This window comes from Truncatella angustata (genome assembly GCF_020726525.1).
Source record: "Truncatella angustata strain MPI-SDFR-AT-0073 chromosome Unknown BKA67scaffold_1, whole genome shotgun sequence".
NCBI lineage: Eukaryota > Fungi > Ascomycota > Sordariomycetes > Amphisphaeriales > Sporocadaceae > Truncatella > Truncatella angustata.
The window spans coordinates 6,118,700-6,134,259 of record NW_025763381.1 but is presented as its reverse complement, the minus strand read 5'-3'; the positions used below and the strand labels follow the sequence as shown (position 1 = coordinate 6,134,259).

Sequence of the window (15,560 nt, the reverse complement as noted above, 5' to 3'; positions counted from 1 at the left end):
TTTTGGAGCTGGGCTGTTTGTTCCGGACATCATATTAAATCGGAAAGAAAGAAAAAGCTGCATGTCCGATGAGTGTTAGAGCAAGGCGAAACAAACGTTTCCCCCGTCTATGTTTCTAAGTAAGAAATTTTTTTCATATTTTTTTTTCAGTATTCGGGTGATGGACGCAGCAATTGGCGCAGTCGGTTGTCGTGTCCAAAATTAAACAAAATGAGTCCAGTGTAGAACTACAATAACAGACACTACTTACAGGTAGACAAAGATTCCAACAATCAGCTGTAATATCTCTAGCATCTACTTGATGATATATCTTGTGTTTAGAGTAAAGTGATATAAGGCAGGAAGCTCGTGAAAAGCGGACAGTCTGCATATTGTTTCGGACACTACGATATCCCTTCTGTCTAGTTAGACTAGGTTAATTTACTGATGGGGCTTCTGCAACTCCACTGTAGTGGTTGTTCTCGCCATGCAGCCCCGCTATCCTGCGATTCTTGCCTTGGGCAATCATCAGACTGCTTCATCGAAACAACACATGCACACCAAATATGGACAGTCCTTATGCCAGAGACCTGCAAACCGCAGTCAATGTCATCCAGCAAGCAGCGAAGTTAAGCCAATCAGTCATTTCGGCAGAGGACAAAGGCGTTATTGAGAAAGATGACCTTAGTCCAGTCACGGTTGCAGACTTCGCCATCCAAGCATTGCTCACAGCTTCTATACACAATATCTTTCCAGATGACAAGTTTGTAGGCGAAGAGTCTGCTGCGGACTTGAGGCGGAACCCGGTGCTCCTTGGCCGAGTTTGGGGTCTACTCCAGCTCGTGAAGGACGCCGAAGCCAATGGCCTTTGCAAGCTCCCCGGGAGTCCAGAACAAATGTGTGAGATGATTGACTGGTGTGGTATGGGAAAACCTGGCGGCGCCGACAGCGGGAGAGTGTGGATTTTTGACCCGATTGACGGAACTCAGACCTTTGTCAAGGGGCAAGCTTACGCTATCAATGTTGCATTGCTTGAGGGAGGAAAACAACTTCTTAGTATTGTGGGTTGCCCAACAATACCTGTCGGTGCTGAAGCACCCATTACCAATGACACAAAAGATCCCACGGGCCGTGGCTCTATCGTTTTTGCTGCGAGAGGTTACGGCACGTACGTCCGTCCGCTCGTCGGTTCTTCAGCTGAAGTGCAAATACGGAAGATCGAACCCCATGCTCAGAATATCACGGCCGCCGAATTGCGCTCAGTAACCTGCTTTAACACACTAGTATCGGGTGTCGATAACGCACACCAAACCATTGTCGAAAGGCTCGGGGTTGCGTTTCCCGGCTGTGACCTATTGGGATGGGTTCCGCGATGGGTGACTCTGGCGTTAGGGGCCGCAAACATGACCGTCTGGGTTTATAAGCGACGAGATCGGTATGCAAAGATTTGGGACCATGCTGGGGCAATGCTTCTCTTTGAGGAAGTGGGAGGCAAGGTCACCGACGTTAATGGTAGAGACATTGACCTGACTGTGGGAAGGAAGCTGACATCCAATCACGGATTCGTTGCTGCACCCAAAGATTTGCATGCCATGGTTCTCATGACCGTGCACGAAGTTCTTCGGGAACAGGGCAAAGGTGAATTGCTGGGTTCTGATTGAAAGTGGGTTGCTTGACATTCGGCTGTCGACGAGTGGTTGGAAGAGTTTAGTGACCAGAAGCAGCAATGATGTACAGATCAAACGATTCCATAGAAGTGATCAAACTTAAGAGGTCCAATAACGCTACGAGACCTGAGCCGATAAGTCGGTCAGATACAGACCTATGTAAACTTCATGACCTTGCATTGCAAGCTCCATGATGTTTGGCGGCCACAACGATACTCAAATTCTCCTATCGGTAGGATCATTGTGAAATCGATGACACACTTGCATTCGGGGTCCAAATGAATTCGGAGATACAAAGAAGTTGCCTCGTGACGCCATTTTCCGAAGCTCCATGTGCTGCTTTGGTTATCTTCCGCATTGCCGTTTTGGGATGACTGCCACCCTGACGCGCATTATGACTGGCTCCGAATTTCTCGGCCGCTACTAATCTTGTTTGATACATGCTTCCTACCAGCGTGTTTACCGTACATGGGTTAATATAACTGTGACCCGTGCTAATGCCATTCCCAGGATTCACTTGGAGCTCAATGGTGGAAACAAGTCTACGTCGTTCTTGGCTAAAATAACGATCGCCCCAATGTAGCAGATTCACAGACACAATCCCCACGACTACCGACAGTCAAATATATAGTTGCATCTTGTTGATCGCTCCTACGCCTGCTAGGTCGCATGCCTATTATAGCGACCCAAGCTTTGCGGCCCATCATCATGAAAAACGTTCTTAATCTCATCGCAGCAACTGCACTCGCAGTTAGCGGGGCCTCTGCCCATTACATCTTCCAGCAATTTAGCCTGGGCTCAACGAAATACTCTGTTTATGAGTACAGTGAGTCGCTACCAAGTTTACGGCACCGGCATTTTGTAGCAAAAGCTAATATAGATATGTACATTAGTTAGAGAGAACACAAACTACAATTCCCCAGTTACTGGTACGTGTGTCGATCATACAAGTTATTCTTGGTTACTCAAAGATACTAGACCTTACCTCGAACGATCTACGCTGTAATGTCGGGGCGAATGGTACTGGCACAGAGACGATTGCTGTAAAGGCCGGGGACTCTTTCACTTTCACTCTTGACACTGTGGGTATCAGTATTGAGAAGCAACTAAAATATGCTTGTCGCTAATGTTTGACGTGCAGGCGGTCTATCATCAAGGACCCGTTTCGATGTGAGCCATGCGTGACCATATACTTTTGTTTAACAAAAGGCTTACTGTGTTAGTTACTTATCGAAAGCGCCAAGCACTGCTGCGACTTACGATGGAAGCGGTTCATGGTTCAAGATTCTTGACTTAGGTGTGTCTAATTTGTGCACTCCTACAATTTATCCAACCACTAATGCTCTATCAAAAGGTCCAACCTTCAGTGGAGGCTCAGCCACATGGAACTTGGCGCGTAAGTTCTGTCAATCCGTGTTGTTACATGTACGTGAATTAACAAGTGTGTAGAATCTTACACCTACCAGATTCCTTCGTGTATCGCATCTGGCGAGTACCTCCTTCGTATTCAGCAGCTCGCCATCCACAATCCTTGGCCGGCCGGCATCCCACAATTTTATATCTCCTGCGCCCAGATCAGCGTGACGAGCAGTGGTACCAAGACCTTCTCGGGGGTTTCCATTCCCGGGGCTTTCAAAGATACCGATCCCGGATACACCGTCAACGTGAGTTCTCCCATGGCATACAATATATAAAGAGAAAAAGAAAAAGAGAAAAAAAAGTGATTATGACAGAAAAGGAAGCTTACTTCTATCAGATTTACAACAACTTTAACAATTACACTGTCCCAGGCCCTGCCGCAGTAAGTAACCATCCATTCCATTACTCATCCTACGCTAATTATGCAGATCACTTGTTAAATCCTAGTACACAACGAAGAATTTCCGCACTTGTCAAGTCGCCATATTTTAAGAATGAAGTAGGAACAGATCCAAGAACAATCTTAGGTGTGGTCGGTTGATAGGACGAGTACTAAGACACAAGAAGTTGGGCATTTTCTCTGAGTCTCACCATCTCTGGCTTAACCGTAACTCTACACCTTCAAGCGAAATATGCCAATAACATATATCTTGCCAATTCACTTTTGCCCATTTCATCTTGTAGATTGCTTGTTTTCACTATATTATTTGACAATAAAAACCCTGAAAGCAGACACACTTATGAGTGCATGAACTCTGCTCCCGCTTTTGTTAGTCGCTATCTGTCATCACTAACACCTGGCTCTTTCATGGCCACACCGAGATCAAACAACTAGGGCAATTCATTTATTCGCCTAGATGAGCAATGTATCGAAATTACCTCTCGGTCCACCAGGATCTCGTATATGGAGTTTACAGTAACCAGAGCTTCGTTGTTCAACCGAATGCCGCTGTGGGTAGTCACGTCTAGCTTATAGTTCACTGTAGAGCGATCCAGCCCCTTATCCGACTGTTGCCATGTCAGCTACTTTATTCCAGGCCCGGACAGTTTATGGTGGACTTACCCAACAGTACGCACTAATTACGGCATTATGCTTATTAGCTCCGCGAATACAGTGACCTCGCGGAGTTCAGTGACAGTGTCTCGTTCGGCCCGGGCCCCGTAGATCTCGTTTCTTTGGATACGCATCGCGATAATGGCGAAATACGCCTCTAGCATATGGTTGATGTGTTCGAGAAATGCAATCGCATATTCTGTGCGTCGGTTTAGAGTGGTAGATTCCAAGGCTTCGCACCGACCACTTAATTCCCCAAAGCTCAAGCTTTCGGATTGCGAGACGCATATGTTCTCGGGCGTTTGTGGCAGCCTCTCGACGTTTTTCTTTGGATTTAGTTTAGTGCTCCAAGTGTAGACAGCACATGTAGAATTTTAACATACCTATCGTAGTCAGCAGTCCTAGCATTACTAGGACATACATTGTGATATCATCATCCGGCATCCTAATCTCGCAGATGATTGTTCTGAAAAGGTGGTGATAGTGGCCAGAAGAGAGTCGTTGCACCTTTGAGGAATTCATTGGAAAATACTTATACATTAATGAGGATATTGAACACAGGTGCTTATCACGAGCACTAATAGTTGTTTTGATGAGCTCCTAATCACCCGTCATGCTGCTGGGATGTCAATCACTCAAGATTGCACATCTCACTCACGTTAACACTTCACAAACTCTAGGCGACATTTCGTGCAATTGTCAGAAATGTATGTTGTTGCTACTAAGAGTTATGTTTAAACAACTGACACGCACAAAGGGCTTGGGGTTTGGAAGGCTTTCACAAATTAGAGTCGATTTACTGAAAGGTGTTATATACAAGGATTGCGTATTCGTTGATGTTGACAGTACTGCCGTTCAAATGTGGTTGCTATCTTATCCTGTATAGGTTGCGCGTACAACGACTCTTGTGGCCACATCTATTCTCTAACACACCTACTAACCTAATAGGACATAGAGTAGCGTCGAGTCGCCATGTTAATAAAAGTGGATACGATCATAGATCCAACAGTGAACATGGGCTAAGATGGATTATTCCTAGGTTACTTGACTCAATGGATGTTCGAGTCTATGTGACTCTTAAATTTTACGTTGTTGGCATGCTCGTATTGCGCCTGGGCTATAGAGTCGTTTCTCCTAGCTCTCCCAAGAACCTCATCATAATGGTTGCTTGTCATTCCAAGGGTTCATTCGGCTACTTTTGAGTGATTATCCCGACCACAAGGTTGTACGCATCAGTCTACCTAATGATGAACTATTTTGGCAGGACCTTCTCCAGTGGAGCGTTTAAAGCTCCGAGTGTTAGTGCTACAGGCCGGGTCTAACTAATCCTTAATAGCTTGTAGCAGGTGGTCGGCACTCCTGCCAAGACTGCGCCAGCAAATTCATTAAGATAGTGATAGGCCTGCTCTGGGGGTTGTTGTCCATTCATTGTCGGTCTTTTCCATTCTCGTTATTGAAAGCCCAAAACGTAAGCTGGTGCGGCTGTTTTTGACGATAGCGTGCAGGTGGCAGACCGCCTAGACCCTTCAGCAAGTCTTGGATTGCGCCGGGGTCTCCGCAGGGAATTGTCGACAACTGAACTTCGGAATCAACGACTTCACGGCTTTCAAAAGCCTCAAAAGCAAGGTGAGACACTCATGACATCGCGATGGTGCACTTTGCAGCCGTTTCAAAGGTAAATCAGTAGTTATGATTGGTCGTCTCACCGTTGACCACGCTATGAGAGTCAACAGAAACCTGGAAATTCGACCAAGCCCACCACCTCAGCAAGTTCAGCTGTGTAGTTGACCGGAACAGTGGGCCGTGGCGCTCGTATTGCCGGACCTGCATTAGAGTTGGCTGCTAATATTGACTCGGATATGCAAGATCAAAGCTCAAATTTGGCGCCGCCTTCTTCAGCTGGCTCGAAGTCGATAAGCACTCGGTTTACTATTAGTGCTTGAGCCATGATGCGGTGGTGAGTCTCGGCCTGCTCGGCGTTTCTGCTCGCTTTGCTTTATCTCCTGGCGGTGCCAGTTGTTCAAGATATTCATTATCCCTCATTCTTCAATCTGCCGCTCATTTTTGTCTGAAATTTTGGACGTGTTGGTTGCACTCATATTGCACTGAGATTGCACCTTACAAATCGGCGATCACATTGCGCTGTAGCAGCTCCACCTCTCCGGGACTTCGAACCCCGAATCCAGCAATACGGTCTGCCGTTCTTTTGCTTTCCAGTACTATGAGTTTATCCCAAGCTTTACTGCTGGCATTCAGCGCTGTCGTATCGGCTGCTGCATCTGACAAGCGGGGTCTTGTGTTTGTGCCAAATGAGAAATGGCCTCAAGATGATAAGATATGGGTCCAGTCCGGATCGGATCTCACTTGGTATTACAACTATGGCTCAACACCGTCGTCCGCTTTCTCAGATGTATCGCAGGACGATTTCGAGTTTGTGCCAATGCTTTGGGGCACCATCAGCGATACAGCCTTTCTGAACGAGGTGAACAGTTTGATCGATGGTGGCCGCAATATCACACATGTCTTGGGCTTCAACGAGCCAGACGGCGATCAAGCGACGGGCGGTTCCAATATGCAACCCGCACTAGCAGCCCAGGTGTGGGTTAAGAACATCGAACCGCTAGCAGCAAAGGGTATCAAACTAGGATTGCCTGCATGCACTGGAGGCTGGAATGGAATTCCCTGGCTGCAACAGTTTCTGGCAAACTGCTCAGCGCTCGTCAGCACAGATTCCGAGACCAAGAACTGCACGTACGACTTCGTCAATATCCATTGGTACGGCGACTTTGGAGGGCTCGCAAGCCATATGGGCTCATATTCCGCTGCGTGAGTCAGATTGTGCGATCTACCCTTGTCAAGTGACGTTTTCTAAGATGGTTATAGTTTTCCGAATGTCACCCAGTGGATAACGGAGTATAATCTCGACAACCAAGATCTATCCACAACTCAAGCATACTTCAACACGTCCGCAGAATACTTTGATCGCTTGGACTCTGTCGGTAGATATAGCTATTTTGGCTCGTTCCGATCGAAAGTTAGTAACGTCGGCGAGAACGCTGTCATGCTAAACAACGCTGGAGAATTGACCGGTAAGTGGCTGAGAAGTGGCGAAATGTCATCTTTACTTTACCTTGCTTTTCCGAAAACGATAGCCCAAATTTTGCGCGCACATGGCGCCAAGTCGTCTTTCTATGTATAAACTGAGATGCTAAATATTCCTGTGACAGATATCGGCTCTTGGTATTTGGGAGGCAAAGCCACTGGAGTCTCACCTACGTCTGCCGCTACGTACAGCAGGTCGCCTATTGCACTGGCGATCACGACTGGCCTTTTGGGTGCCTTGATTCTTGGAAGTTTCTAACGGAGTGGTGAGCTACGTGATAGGCATTGGCCTAATAGTAATGTGTTGTGATTTGTTGGGGGTAATACATGGCGCACGCAGACCTGCATTGCACTCGATATTGTGTACTGACTTGGTGCGGCTCGGACTTGGCAATAGAAATAGATTGGTTTATTGGGCATGGTACAGGTTCAGGTCGCATTTAGGCGTTCAATAATACAGGGCCATAACAACCGTGGGCCAAATAAACATTTCCTCGTGGTGCAAAGATAAGATCACCCTACTCAAATTGATGATATCGGAAGCGGGTTTTAACTGAGGTAGCACGGAATTGACACGAGGGGGCTTTGGACGAACCTACCTAGGTATTGAATGAAAGAACTATGCATTCCTATTGTATTTGCATCGATAGGATAAGCCGCTGCCCGAAAGCATGGGTTGTACTTATGTACGCCCTAAAGCGGGCCGAGGCGCTAGAACCATACATCTGGCAACCCTGGTACCCTGGTAGCGTTTGAACCGTGTTGCGCATAAAAGCTGACCGAGGCCACTACTGCTTGCTACTGGCTTTCATCATTATAATAGTCTCCAAAGTGACCAAAATCGTGTGGTTGTTCTGTGATAAGGTAGATACATGATATAGGATGACTCGAGTTTAATTAGGCTTTTACGTCTTTTACAGTTTGTACGACTCCTGTGAACTATTGTATTCATACATAGCTCAATACGCCTGTTTGCGTATACTTGTACTGCAATCCCACAAACCCTAGGACTATGAAAATCGGTACTCTACAACTCAAACTATCTCGCTGTAACATGAGTATTGCGACTATATTATGATGGCCATAGTGGAGCTTCTCACAACGATACGAATAATACAGGACGTGAACATACTATCGCCGAAATCTTTTCAAAAGGTCGGCGCCTGGCGTCACGCCACATACACAGGCGGTGGCATAAGAATGTTTGAGCAGCATATTGGCGATCGAGACAGGCCTAGGATCTAGATATCTTGTTTTCTCTGCGGGCGCGAAGGTAGCTGATGGGTACTTTTCTATGCCCCTATCTCCCTTACCGCAGCAGTTTCAACATTAGAACCGCGGATCAGGGTGGTGTTTGCTGGTTTTCGCCACCTCGGCGGCGCTCGCAGCACTGTGCCTACCAGATTCGACCGGTTTTCCCCCGGCCTGTAAGGACATGGTGCAACGAGTATTGCTCAACAAACACACGAAGCAATACGCATCCTGTCAGACCGAAAACGTCAATGCTTATAGCAGGATGCTCGTCGGTTAGATAATTTCCAGGACACGCCTACAAAGTTTGTGGAGGAACTTCACTCAAAAGTAGTTCTTCACGGCTATATGTAGTTTTCGCCACCTCCGATACTTGTGAGATTACTGATGAGTGTGCTGAGGTCCGTGACCCTGGAAGAAGTAGTGGCCAAGGTGGTGGTTTTGGCCTACCAACTTGTTGTCCAGGCCATCAATGTCTCCTCGCGGGAAACCATTTCTGTATTATTTCTGTGAGAATTCCTTGCTGTCTTGACCGATATTTGTTGCATCATAGCAATGTATATGAGTGCAGGGCCTCGTAAAATCGATGGTATGAGGGAGATGGGTACGGCTTTGGTCACTTGGCTCCAGATGTGGTTTTCTTTTTCTGCATTCCAAGCTTCCAAGAAGATTGGAACAGTGGTCAAAATTTTTATGCTTTCATGGTTTAACATGAGGTTCGAGTGTTAACATATTATAGCATACGCAGTCTTTAGCATCTTAGTACTGTCGAGTATTTTATCTTTATATATAGCGGATGCAGTTCTCATCGTGGTGAGTTATGTCACCGGTGGCCGTTCTTCGATGCAAACTCGTGGAGTGAATGTACGGTGTACCGCGTCACATTCGAGATCATTTCCCAATTAATGTAGTATGATGCACAATTGGACGGCCAACGCAGTTCACGAGTGGCGAGCGAAGCCAGTTCTGTAAAACCCGTTTGACCTAAGTACCTGACTATTCTAAATAATTTACGCAGGCTATAATACAAGCCGAACCCCCCTTTTCCGCCGCTAGTCTCGCTTCACGTCGATATGAAACTTTTCCGGGAAGCTGGCGAAAAGAACACCAGCAGCATTATGGTCGATTCCGTCGGGGTTGACATCGTCGTACGCAAAGGCGTAGCCCTTCAAATTGTCCAGGTGGTTGTGTACGATCCGGCTATAGTGGTTGCACACTGGATGCTTGTAGTACTGAGTAATATCCGTGTAGGGCTGAGTGTTGCCGTCAGTTAAAGCATGCGTGCCACGAGTAAACATAGCGCATAGGCGAGGTATAATCCTGCTGTGGAACATGGTGATGGGTATAGCAGTATCGACCGGGCCTACGACAAACGGGCCCGAGTCACAGCCCCATATGTCTGCGGTGGTTGGCTTTCCATAGCTGTATGCTCCAGCAGTCCTGTCGCAGGTCATGTTGGCTCCTTGAACACGGCATGTAGCACTGACGCCTTGTCCTGCTGTTGGTAATGCCAATCCGTTTTCCTCGCTCTGCATGTGGATTACAAGGTCTTCTTTGCCATACCGCGTCCACATGGCATCTATATCTGATGTGTAAAAATCGGCCATGCTGTTTCTGGCGCGATCGAGGGAAGAGTAAATCTACGTTACGAAAACGTCGCATTAGCCAAATTGTCAACGACGATAAGTAACATTGTTTTAGGTTCTGGCTCGATCAAGACCACTGGTCTCACTTTTCAAAAAAGGCCCACAGGCTGAGAAGGTTATCGACTGTTACCGTTGCGAATAACAAGAGAAATGAGAGAATGCAGGTTGTGCTCTACACGTACATTTGGGGAAATTACCCTCACGAGGGCTCCGTCTGCGGCGTTAACGCACATCTGTCCCCATTCAGGCCGACCGCCTGCATCCTTTGCTGAGGATTGCTGCTTCATTTCCTCACAAATCTTCTTCAGTGCACCCCCTTCCAGGCCCTTTACTTCCTCGGTTCCTTTTTCGGAAGTTAAGCTCATCCCAATACTAAGGCCGACCCAATCCACGAAGGATAAGTTGACAAATGTCGCGTCTTTCGTGTGAGTAAGCTCGACAAAGCCCCATTTGAGATTATATTCTGGAAGAGACGGATCTGACCCGGACGGCTCCGCAAAGCTGCCGTCCTGATTGACCTTGAAGTGTAAGTCGCCTTCAGCCAACCATATACGACCGGATTCCAGATAATCCGGCAAGTTCACTGTCGTTGTTTGCTTTGGGGCAATATGGATCGCAAAGGGAGTCGAGTCTAGCATTGCTTGCGTCGTCACCTGGGCGGTGAAATTATAGTACTCCTGAGTGTCCGCCTGTAGAAATATCTGGGTCTTATGAATGGGTTCTTTTCCTGCTATGTATGCGTTGATAGAGTGATCCCGGTCATTGTAGATCTCAACCAAGAGAGTGGGAGGTTTTTCTTTATCATCACGAGATTCGAGGTGGGTGGAAGAGCCTAGGAGAATTTCATCTCCCGCAATGGCTGCTTGCTGAGACTGATGGACCAAGGAAAACGCTGGAAAGCTGTAATATGCAGCTAAAACAGCTACACTTGTGGAAACCGAAAGATGCATAACGCGACGTGCATGAGACAATCTTTTGAAGGTGAGGTAAAGTTTGTTTTCCGTAGTAAGTTCGAAGGAGAACACGAACTTCCGGACGTGTATACTTATACGACATGCTGCCTCTGATTCTCATGCCTGTATCCCGTGATCAATGCCCGAATATAAAGAGCTTGAGGCTTTGCACAAGAGACCTCATCAGGGCATAAATCCAGACAAAGAAAACACTTGTTCCGGGGTACACGCGAAGCCACCACGAGGACGAACAAAGAGCTCAATCCGGCGTCAGGGGACATGCGGCAGAAAGACCTCCACGAGCCAATTGTGCCCTTGAATGTATTTTTTGGTCTCGTGATAACAAAGTCACAATACGAGGAACTGGTTGTTGAATACAATGAGTCGACGGAGGTTGGAAGAAGGCCCAAAAAGGAGAAGAGCACAAAAGAGAAAGACTTCTTCGCGAGTTCGACGAGAGACCGATGTGTCGGAAAATATACCATCGGCTTTCCTGTGCTTCACATGGTCAAATACATTGCTGTGGTGGACGTGTCTTGGAAGCGCCTGTGATGAAGAAACCAGAGAGTTTGTGCGCGCAGGAGTTCACTGGAAAGCTACAAGCAGGCTCTTTTTGAGGCATGCAAAACAATAAACGGCAATCATGGTTGGCTGGGTAAATGAAGGGTAGACTAACTCACCTCACCTAGGGGGAAGATCCCAATGCCAGACGCATACCTGGACATACCCCAGATTCTATACGGCAGGCTAGCGCTGCTTACGGACGCGTAATTAGTGGGCAGTAGTAAATACTTGGGCCGGCGGGGCGCCCCCCCACGGCTCTGCCAAGTGGAATCTGCCGCACTAAACCCCCGGTTGGGGCTCACGTTTTAGGCCCATGGCCCGACGTGCCTCGGCAAGTCGAGGCTCAGTGGATTGGCCCCCCGTGGTCTTTATGAATGCGAGTCCGTCTGCAACCCACGGCAGAGAGCAGCAACTCACTTCTTCTTCAGTCCTTGACATTTGAGTTCCTCCCACTCCGCCCTGTCCTTGTACACCACCGCGTCAGTCACCATGGCCGCCGAACGCCTTGCATCCATTGTCAAGCAGCTCGCTCCCGGGACGAGTTTGTCGCAAATGTAAGCCGCCCACCACTCCCACGTCCTCGCCCTTGAGCTTGAGCTCGGGTGCACCAGCCGCAGACGTCATGTCCTAGCCGCCTGTCTGCGCCCTCGGAAAAATCATGTCTAACACGGCCATGTAGCACATCGAAGAATGCGGACGATATCGTCATTACCCTTGCTATCCGAACGCCCTTGTGTAAGGGCAAGAGGGGTGGCTTCAAGGACACGACCCTCGAGTACATCACATATGCTCTCTTGAAGGAGGTCAAGGACCGCATGGGTTTCGACCCAGCTCTCGTCGAGGACATCTGCTTTGGCAATGTATGCGCCCACCCCCCGTCCTGTTTATGACTATGCCCTTCCTGCTCCCATCCGAAGCACAGCAAGCTGACATTCCATGTGATGCAGGTTTCCGACGGCAAGGCCGCTTACAAGGTGCGCGCCGCCTCTCTCGGTGCCGGCTTTCCGAACACGGCCGGCGCTTCATCAGTGAACCGCTTCTGCAGCTCCGGTCTCAAGGCCACAGCCGACATCGCCCACGCCATCTCCAGCGGCTCCATCGAAGTCGGTATCGCGATCGGCGGCGAGTCAATGACCGCCGGCGGTGACGCCCTGGACAAGCCATTCGATGAGCAGATCCTCGTCAACGACGATGCCAAAGACACCATGCAGGCTATGGGCTGGACCAGCGAGAACGTGGCGCGCGACTTCGGCATCTCAAGGGAACAAGTGGATACGTATGCTGCCGAGAGTTTCCGGAGAGCCGAGGAGGCCCAAAAGGCTGGCTGGTTCGACGACGAGATCGTGCCAATCACCACAAAGGTCAAGGGCCCCGACGGCGAGGAGAAGACCGTCACTCTCACCAAGGATGAGGGCATCCGTCCCGGCACCACCGCCGCCGGTCTCGGCAAGATTCGCGCCGCCTTCCCGCAATGGGGCCCCATTACCACTGGTGGAAATGCCAGCCAGGTTACTGACGGTGCAGCCGCTGTTGTGCTGATGAAGCGTTCTACTGCTATCAAGCTTGGTGTTCCAGTGGTGGCCAAGTACGTTGGGTCCACCATTGCAGGCCTGCCCCCCAGAATCATGGGCATTGGCCCCACGGTCGCCATTCCCAAACTTCTCAAGCAATACAACCTCAGCATCGCTGATATCGACATTGTCGAGCTCAACGAGGCTTTCGGAACTATGGCTGTGTACTGCAGGGAGAAGCTCGGTCTTGACTGGGCAAAGATGAACCCCCGTGGTGGTGCCATTGCTCTTGGCCACCCACTGGGCACAACTGGTACTAGACAGATTGTCACTGGCTTGAGCGAGTGCAGGAGGCAGAAGAAGAAGATCCTCTTGACCAGCATGTGCATCGGAACTGGCATGGGAATGGCTGGTCTATTCGTCAACGAGCAATGATCCCGTCTATATCTAGCAGAATATATGTAATGACCATCAATGTAAAAGCGAACTACATCTTTCTCATCAATAATACTTTACACCCTCAAACGAGGGTCCCAGCAAGAAAGCGGTTGAATTGTACAGGCCATAGTTGACAACCATCGGTGTCCAAAGTACACTCATTTAACTGTAAATGACGAGACTATCGAGATTGGGTCGATCAACGGGTTGTGTAAACAGGGTCGTCGCTTCACGTAACTCGACTTCGACTCGAGCTCATCTCTAATTTTCGTGCCTCGGGATCTGGGATGATTTCGCGCCTGGACCATTCGTCCTCTGCCTCGTATTTATCTTTCCGTTGATGATATTGCATGATCACCATCACAATAACGGTCAAAGGAACCGATGCAACGAAATATAGCCACCACCTGGGCTTGGCTACAAATACCGCTACACCGCCACCATCAGATAGGGAATTTGAACAGAACCCTATGCCAAAAAAGCACTGCTTACGAGCGACCCAGGGAGGAATATCATCAACAATATCTGTAAGATTCGCCGTAATCGGTTATCCTGGGTTGAGGCCTGTGCAATCTGAATGTTCAGCTCCGAGTCGCGCTGGTTGATCATGGCGTAGCACTCAATGACACCAATTTTGCCGCGCTCTATATGAAGTCTTGTATAAAATCCGATGGGATTTACCTCTTTCTCAAAGTTTTCCAAGATATCTTAAAGAACAGACTGTGTATCTCGAATATAATCTTCCTTAAATTCTGAGATTGACGTCTTTTGCCGAACCATGATACTTGAACCTTTGAGTACTCGATACTAGCAGCAAGCATATTGTAGTCATTCTAGATCTGGTGAATCTGTTGTGGCAGGGCTAAAACGGCACGCGCCCGTGCTATATAATCGTCTGGCGTGCGAAGCTCGGAAGCCTTTTCTCCCATTGATACAACGGATTGTAAAAGTAAGTTAGGAAGATATGCGTGTGTAGTACGATATTTTCTGTCGTGAATGCGTGCCACTCATCATATGACCCAACAGTTTCTGCCCAGCCTCTCCAGAGGACGTGGAGAAGGATGACGCTTCGATGTTTCGTGAGCAACGCCAGATCATGTAAGTCATACACCCTGTGCCCGCTCTGTTTCCGCTGTTTTTCAAGTAGGCAGTCAGACCACATATAGTATCTCTGCCAGTAAGATACTGCCTAGTAAGCTGGAGAGTCTGGGTCGCACTTTGTGATCTATTGTGGTTGCCTTCGATCCTGAGATATGCGGTATGCCATAGCTCATGGCGAGTTGAGCCGTCTCTTGTAGAGTGGATATTCTTGCCAGGCATGTGCTGGCGACTCAGATTTTCTGTGAATCGTGGATTTACACCAATTATGTCCAGAGTATCCCGGAGTAAGGACTCTGCGACAGGCAAGAGATCAGGCAGCTCTTTGGTAGCATCAATGAACAGTATCCTCAGCCTTGCAAGCTCCTCTTCGGATGTGAGCCACATCCGAATGTCCTCGCTATCCAGATTCTGTCTGAGGATAGAATCGCCATCGCGGCCACACATCAAAAACTTCGGCATTCGAAGTAGTAGAAAACTGGTTAGCGACACCTTAAACCCTCTTCTATGAGGCTTCCGCGTGGGCCTTCTCTTTTCTTTTTCAAAATTTTCCCCCTCGAGCCTCGCTTCAACATATTTCGTCGTCATGAACGGCGGGCGATTCATATAGATCAGTATATCTGTGGCATCACCATGTCGACATCATGCCGGAAGGGATATCCTGCTATTTATAAGACATATTTCTGTGTCAATACCATGGGCTCGGGGCAATTCCACTTCCCAGAACCCTGAATTCGTGGCTAGGCCTTTAACCTACGCATAATATCAGGGCTGGGAATCCTTGACTGACGGGTAGCGGACGCAAGACTTGGTGCTGTAGTCTTGAGTCTAACACCACTGAAGTTCTAGCCGCTGGTCTTTCATCTTCTATGTTATGA

The 15,560-nt window shown here is 48.3% G+C and overlaps 6 protein-coding genes across 6 annotated transcripts; 4 read left to right on the top strand and 2 right to left on the bottom strand.

Moving 5' to 3' along the window:
* The first annotated feature begins 453 nt into the window (after positions 1–453).
* On the top strand, positions 454–1,900 carry BKA67DRAFT_598610 (myo-inositol-monophosphatase). The gene has a single exon (XM_046105312.1). The coding sequence runs from the start codon at positions 546–548 to the stop codon at positions 1,638–1,640; it is 1,095 nt and encodes a 364-aa protein (XP_045964884.1). The 5' UTR covers positions 454–545; the 3' UTR covers positions 1,641–1,900.
* Positions 1,901–2,098: 198 nt separating this feature from the next.
* BKA67DRAFT_667670 (endoglucanase II) lies at positions 2,099–3,557 on the top strand (the record flags this gene model as incomplete). Its single annotated transcript, XM_046108622.1, has 9 exons — positions 2,099–2,472; positions 2,540–2,575; positions 2,625–2,728; positions 2,788–2,816; positions 2,870–2,943; positions 3,001–3,042; positions 3,096–3,310; positions 3,403–3,447; positions 3,513–3,557. The coding sequence occupies exons 1-9, from the start codon at positions 2,316–2,318 to the stop codon at positions 3,555–3,557; spliced, it is 747 nt and encodes a 248-aa protein (XP_045964883.1). The 5' UTR covers positions 2,099–2,315.
* Positions 3,558–6,340: 2,783 nt separating this feature from the next.
* On the top strand, positions 6,341–7,480 carry BKA67DRAFT_653911 (glycosyl hydrolase catalytic core-domain-containing protein; the record flags this gene model as incomplete). Its single annotated transcript, XM_046106468.1, has 3 exons — positions 6,341–6,945; positions 7,003–7,208; positions 7,347–7,480. 3 exons carry the CDS (start codon positions 6,341–6,343, stop codon positions 7,478–7,480), a joined length of 945 nt encoding a protein of 314 aa, XP_045964882.1.
* A 2,044-nt stretch (positions 7,481–9,524) lies between these two features.
* On the bottom strand, positions 9,525–11,068 carry BKA67DRAFT_530836 (uncharacterized protein; the record flags this gene model as incomplete). The annotated part of the gene is made up of 2 exons (XM_046099296.1): positions 9,525–10,112; positions 10,301–11,068. 2 exons carry the CDS (start codon positions 11,066–11,068, stop codon positions 9,525–9,527), a joined length of 1,356 nt encoding a protein of 451 aa, XP_045964881.1.
* A 1,056-nt stretch (positions 11,069–12,124) lies between these two features.
* Positions 12,125–13,581, top strand: BKA67DRAFT_590031 (3-ketoacyl-CoA thiolase; the record flags this gene model as incomplete). The annotated part of the gene is made up of 3 exons (XM_046104543.1): positions 12,125–12,189; positions 12,315–12,495; positions 12,583–13,581. 3 exons carry the CDS (start codon positions 12,125–12,127, stop codon positions 13,579–13,581), a joined length of 1,245 nt encoding a protein of 414 aa, XP_045964880.1.
* A 957-nt stretch (positions 13,582–14,538) lies between these two features.
* On the bottom strand, positions 14,539–15,452 carry BKA67DRAFT_667668 (uncharacterized protein; the record flags this gene model as incomplete). The annotated part of the gene is made up of 1 exon (XM_046108621.1): positions 14,539–15,452. Exon 1 carries the CDS (start codon positions 15,286–15,288, stop codon positions 14,539–14,541), a length of 750 nt encoding a protein of 249 aa, XP_045964879.1. The 5' UTR covers positions 15,289–15,452.
* Between the last annotated feature and the right edge of the window lie 108 nt (positions 15,453–15,560).

What these genes read in the sequence shown, in the direction of transcription:
- BKA67DRAFT_598610 (XM_046105312.1), top strand. Translation starts at nt 546, where the DNA reads ATGGACAGTCCTTATGCCAGAGACCTGCAAACCGCAGTCAATGTCATC.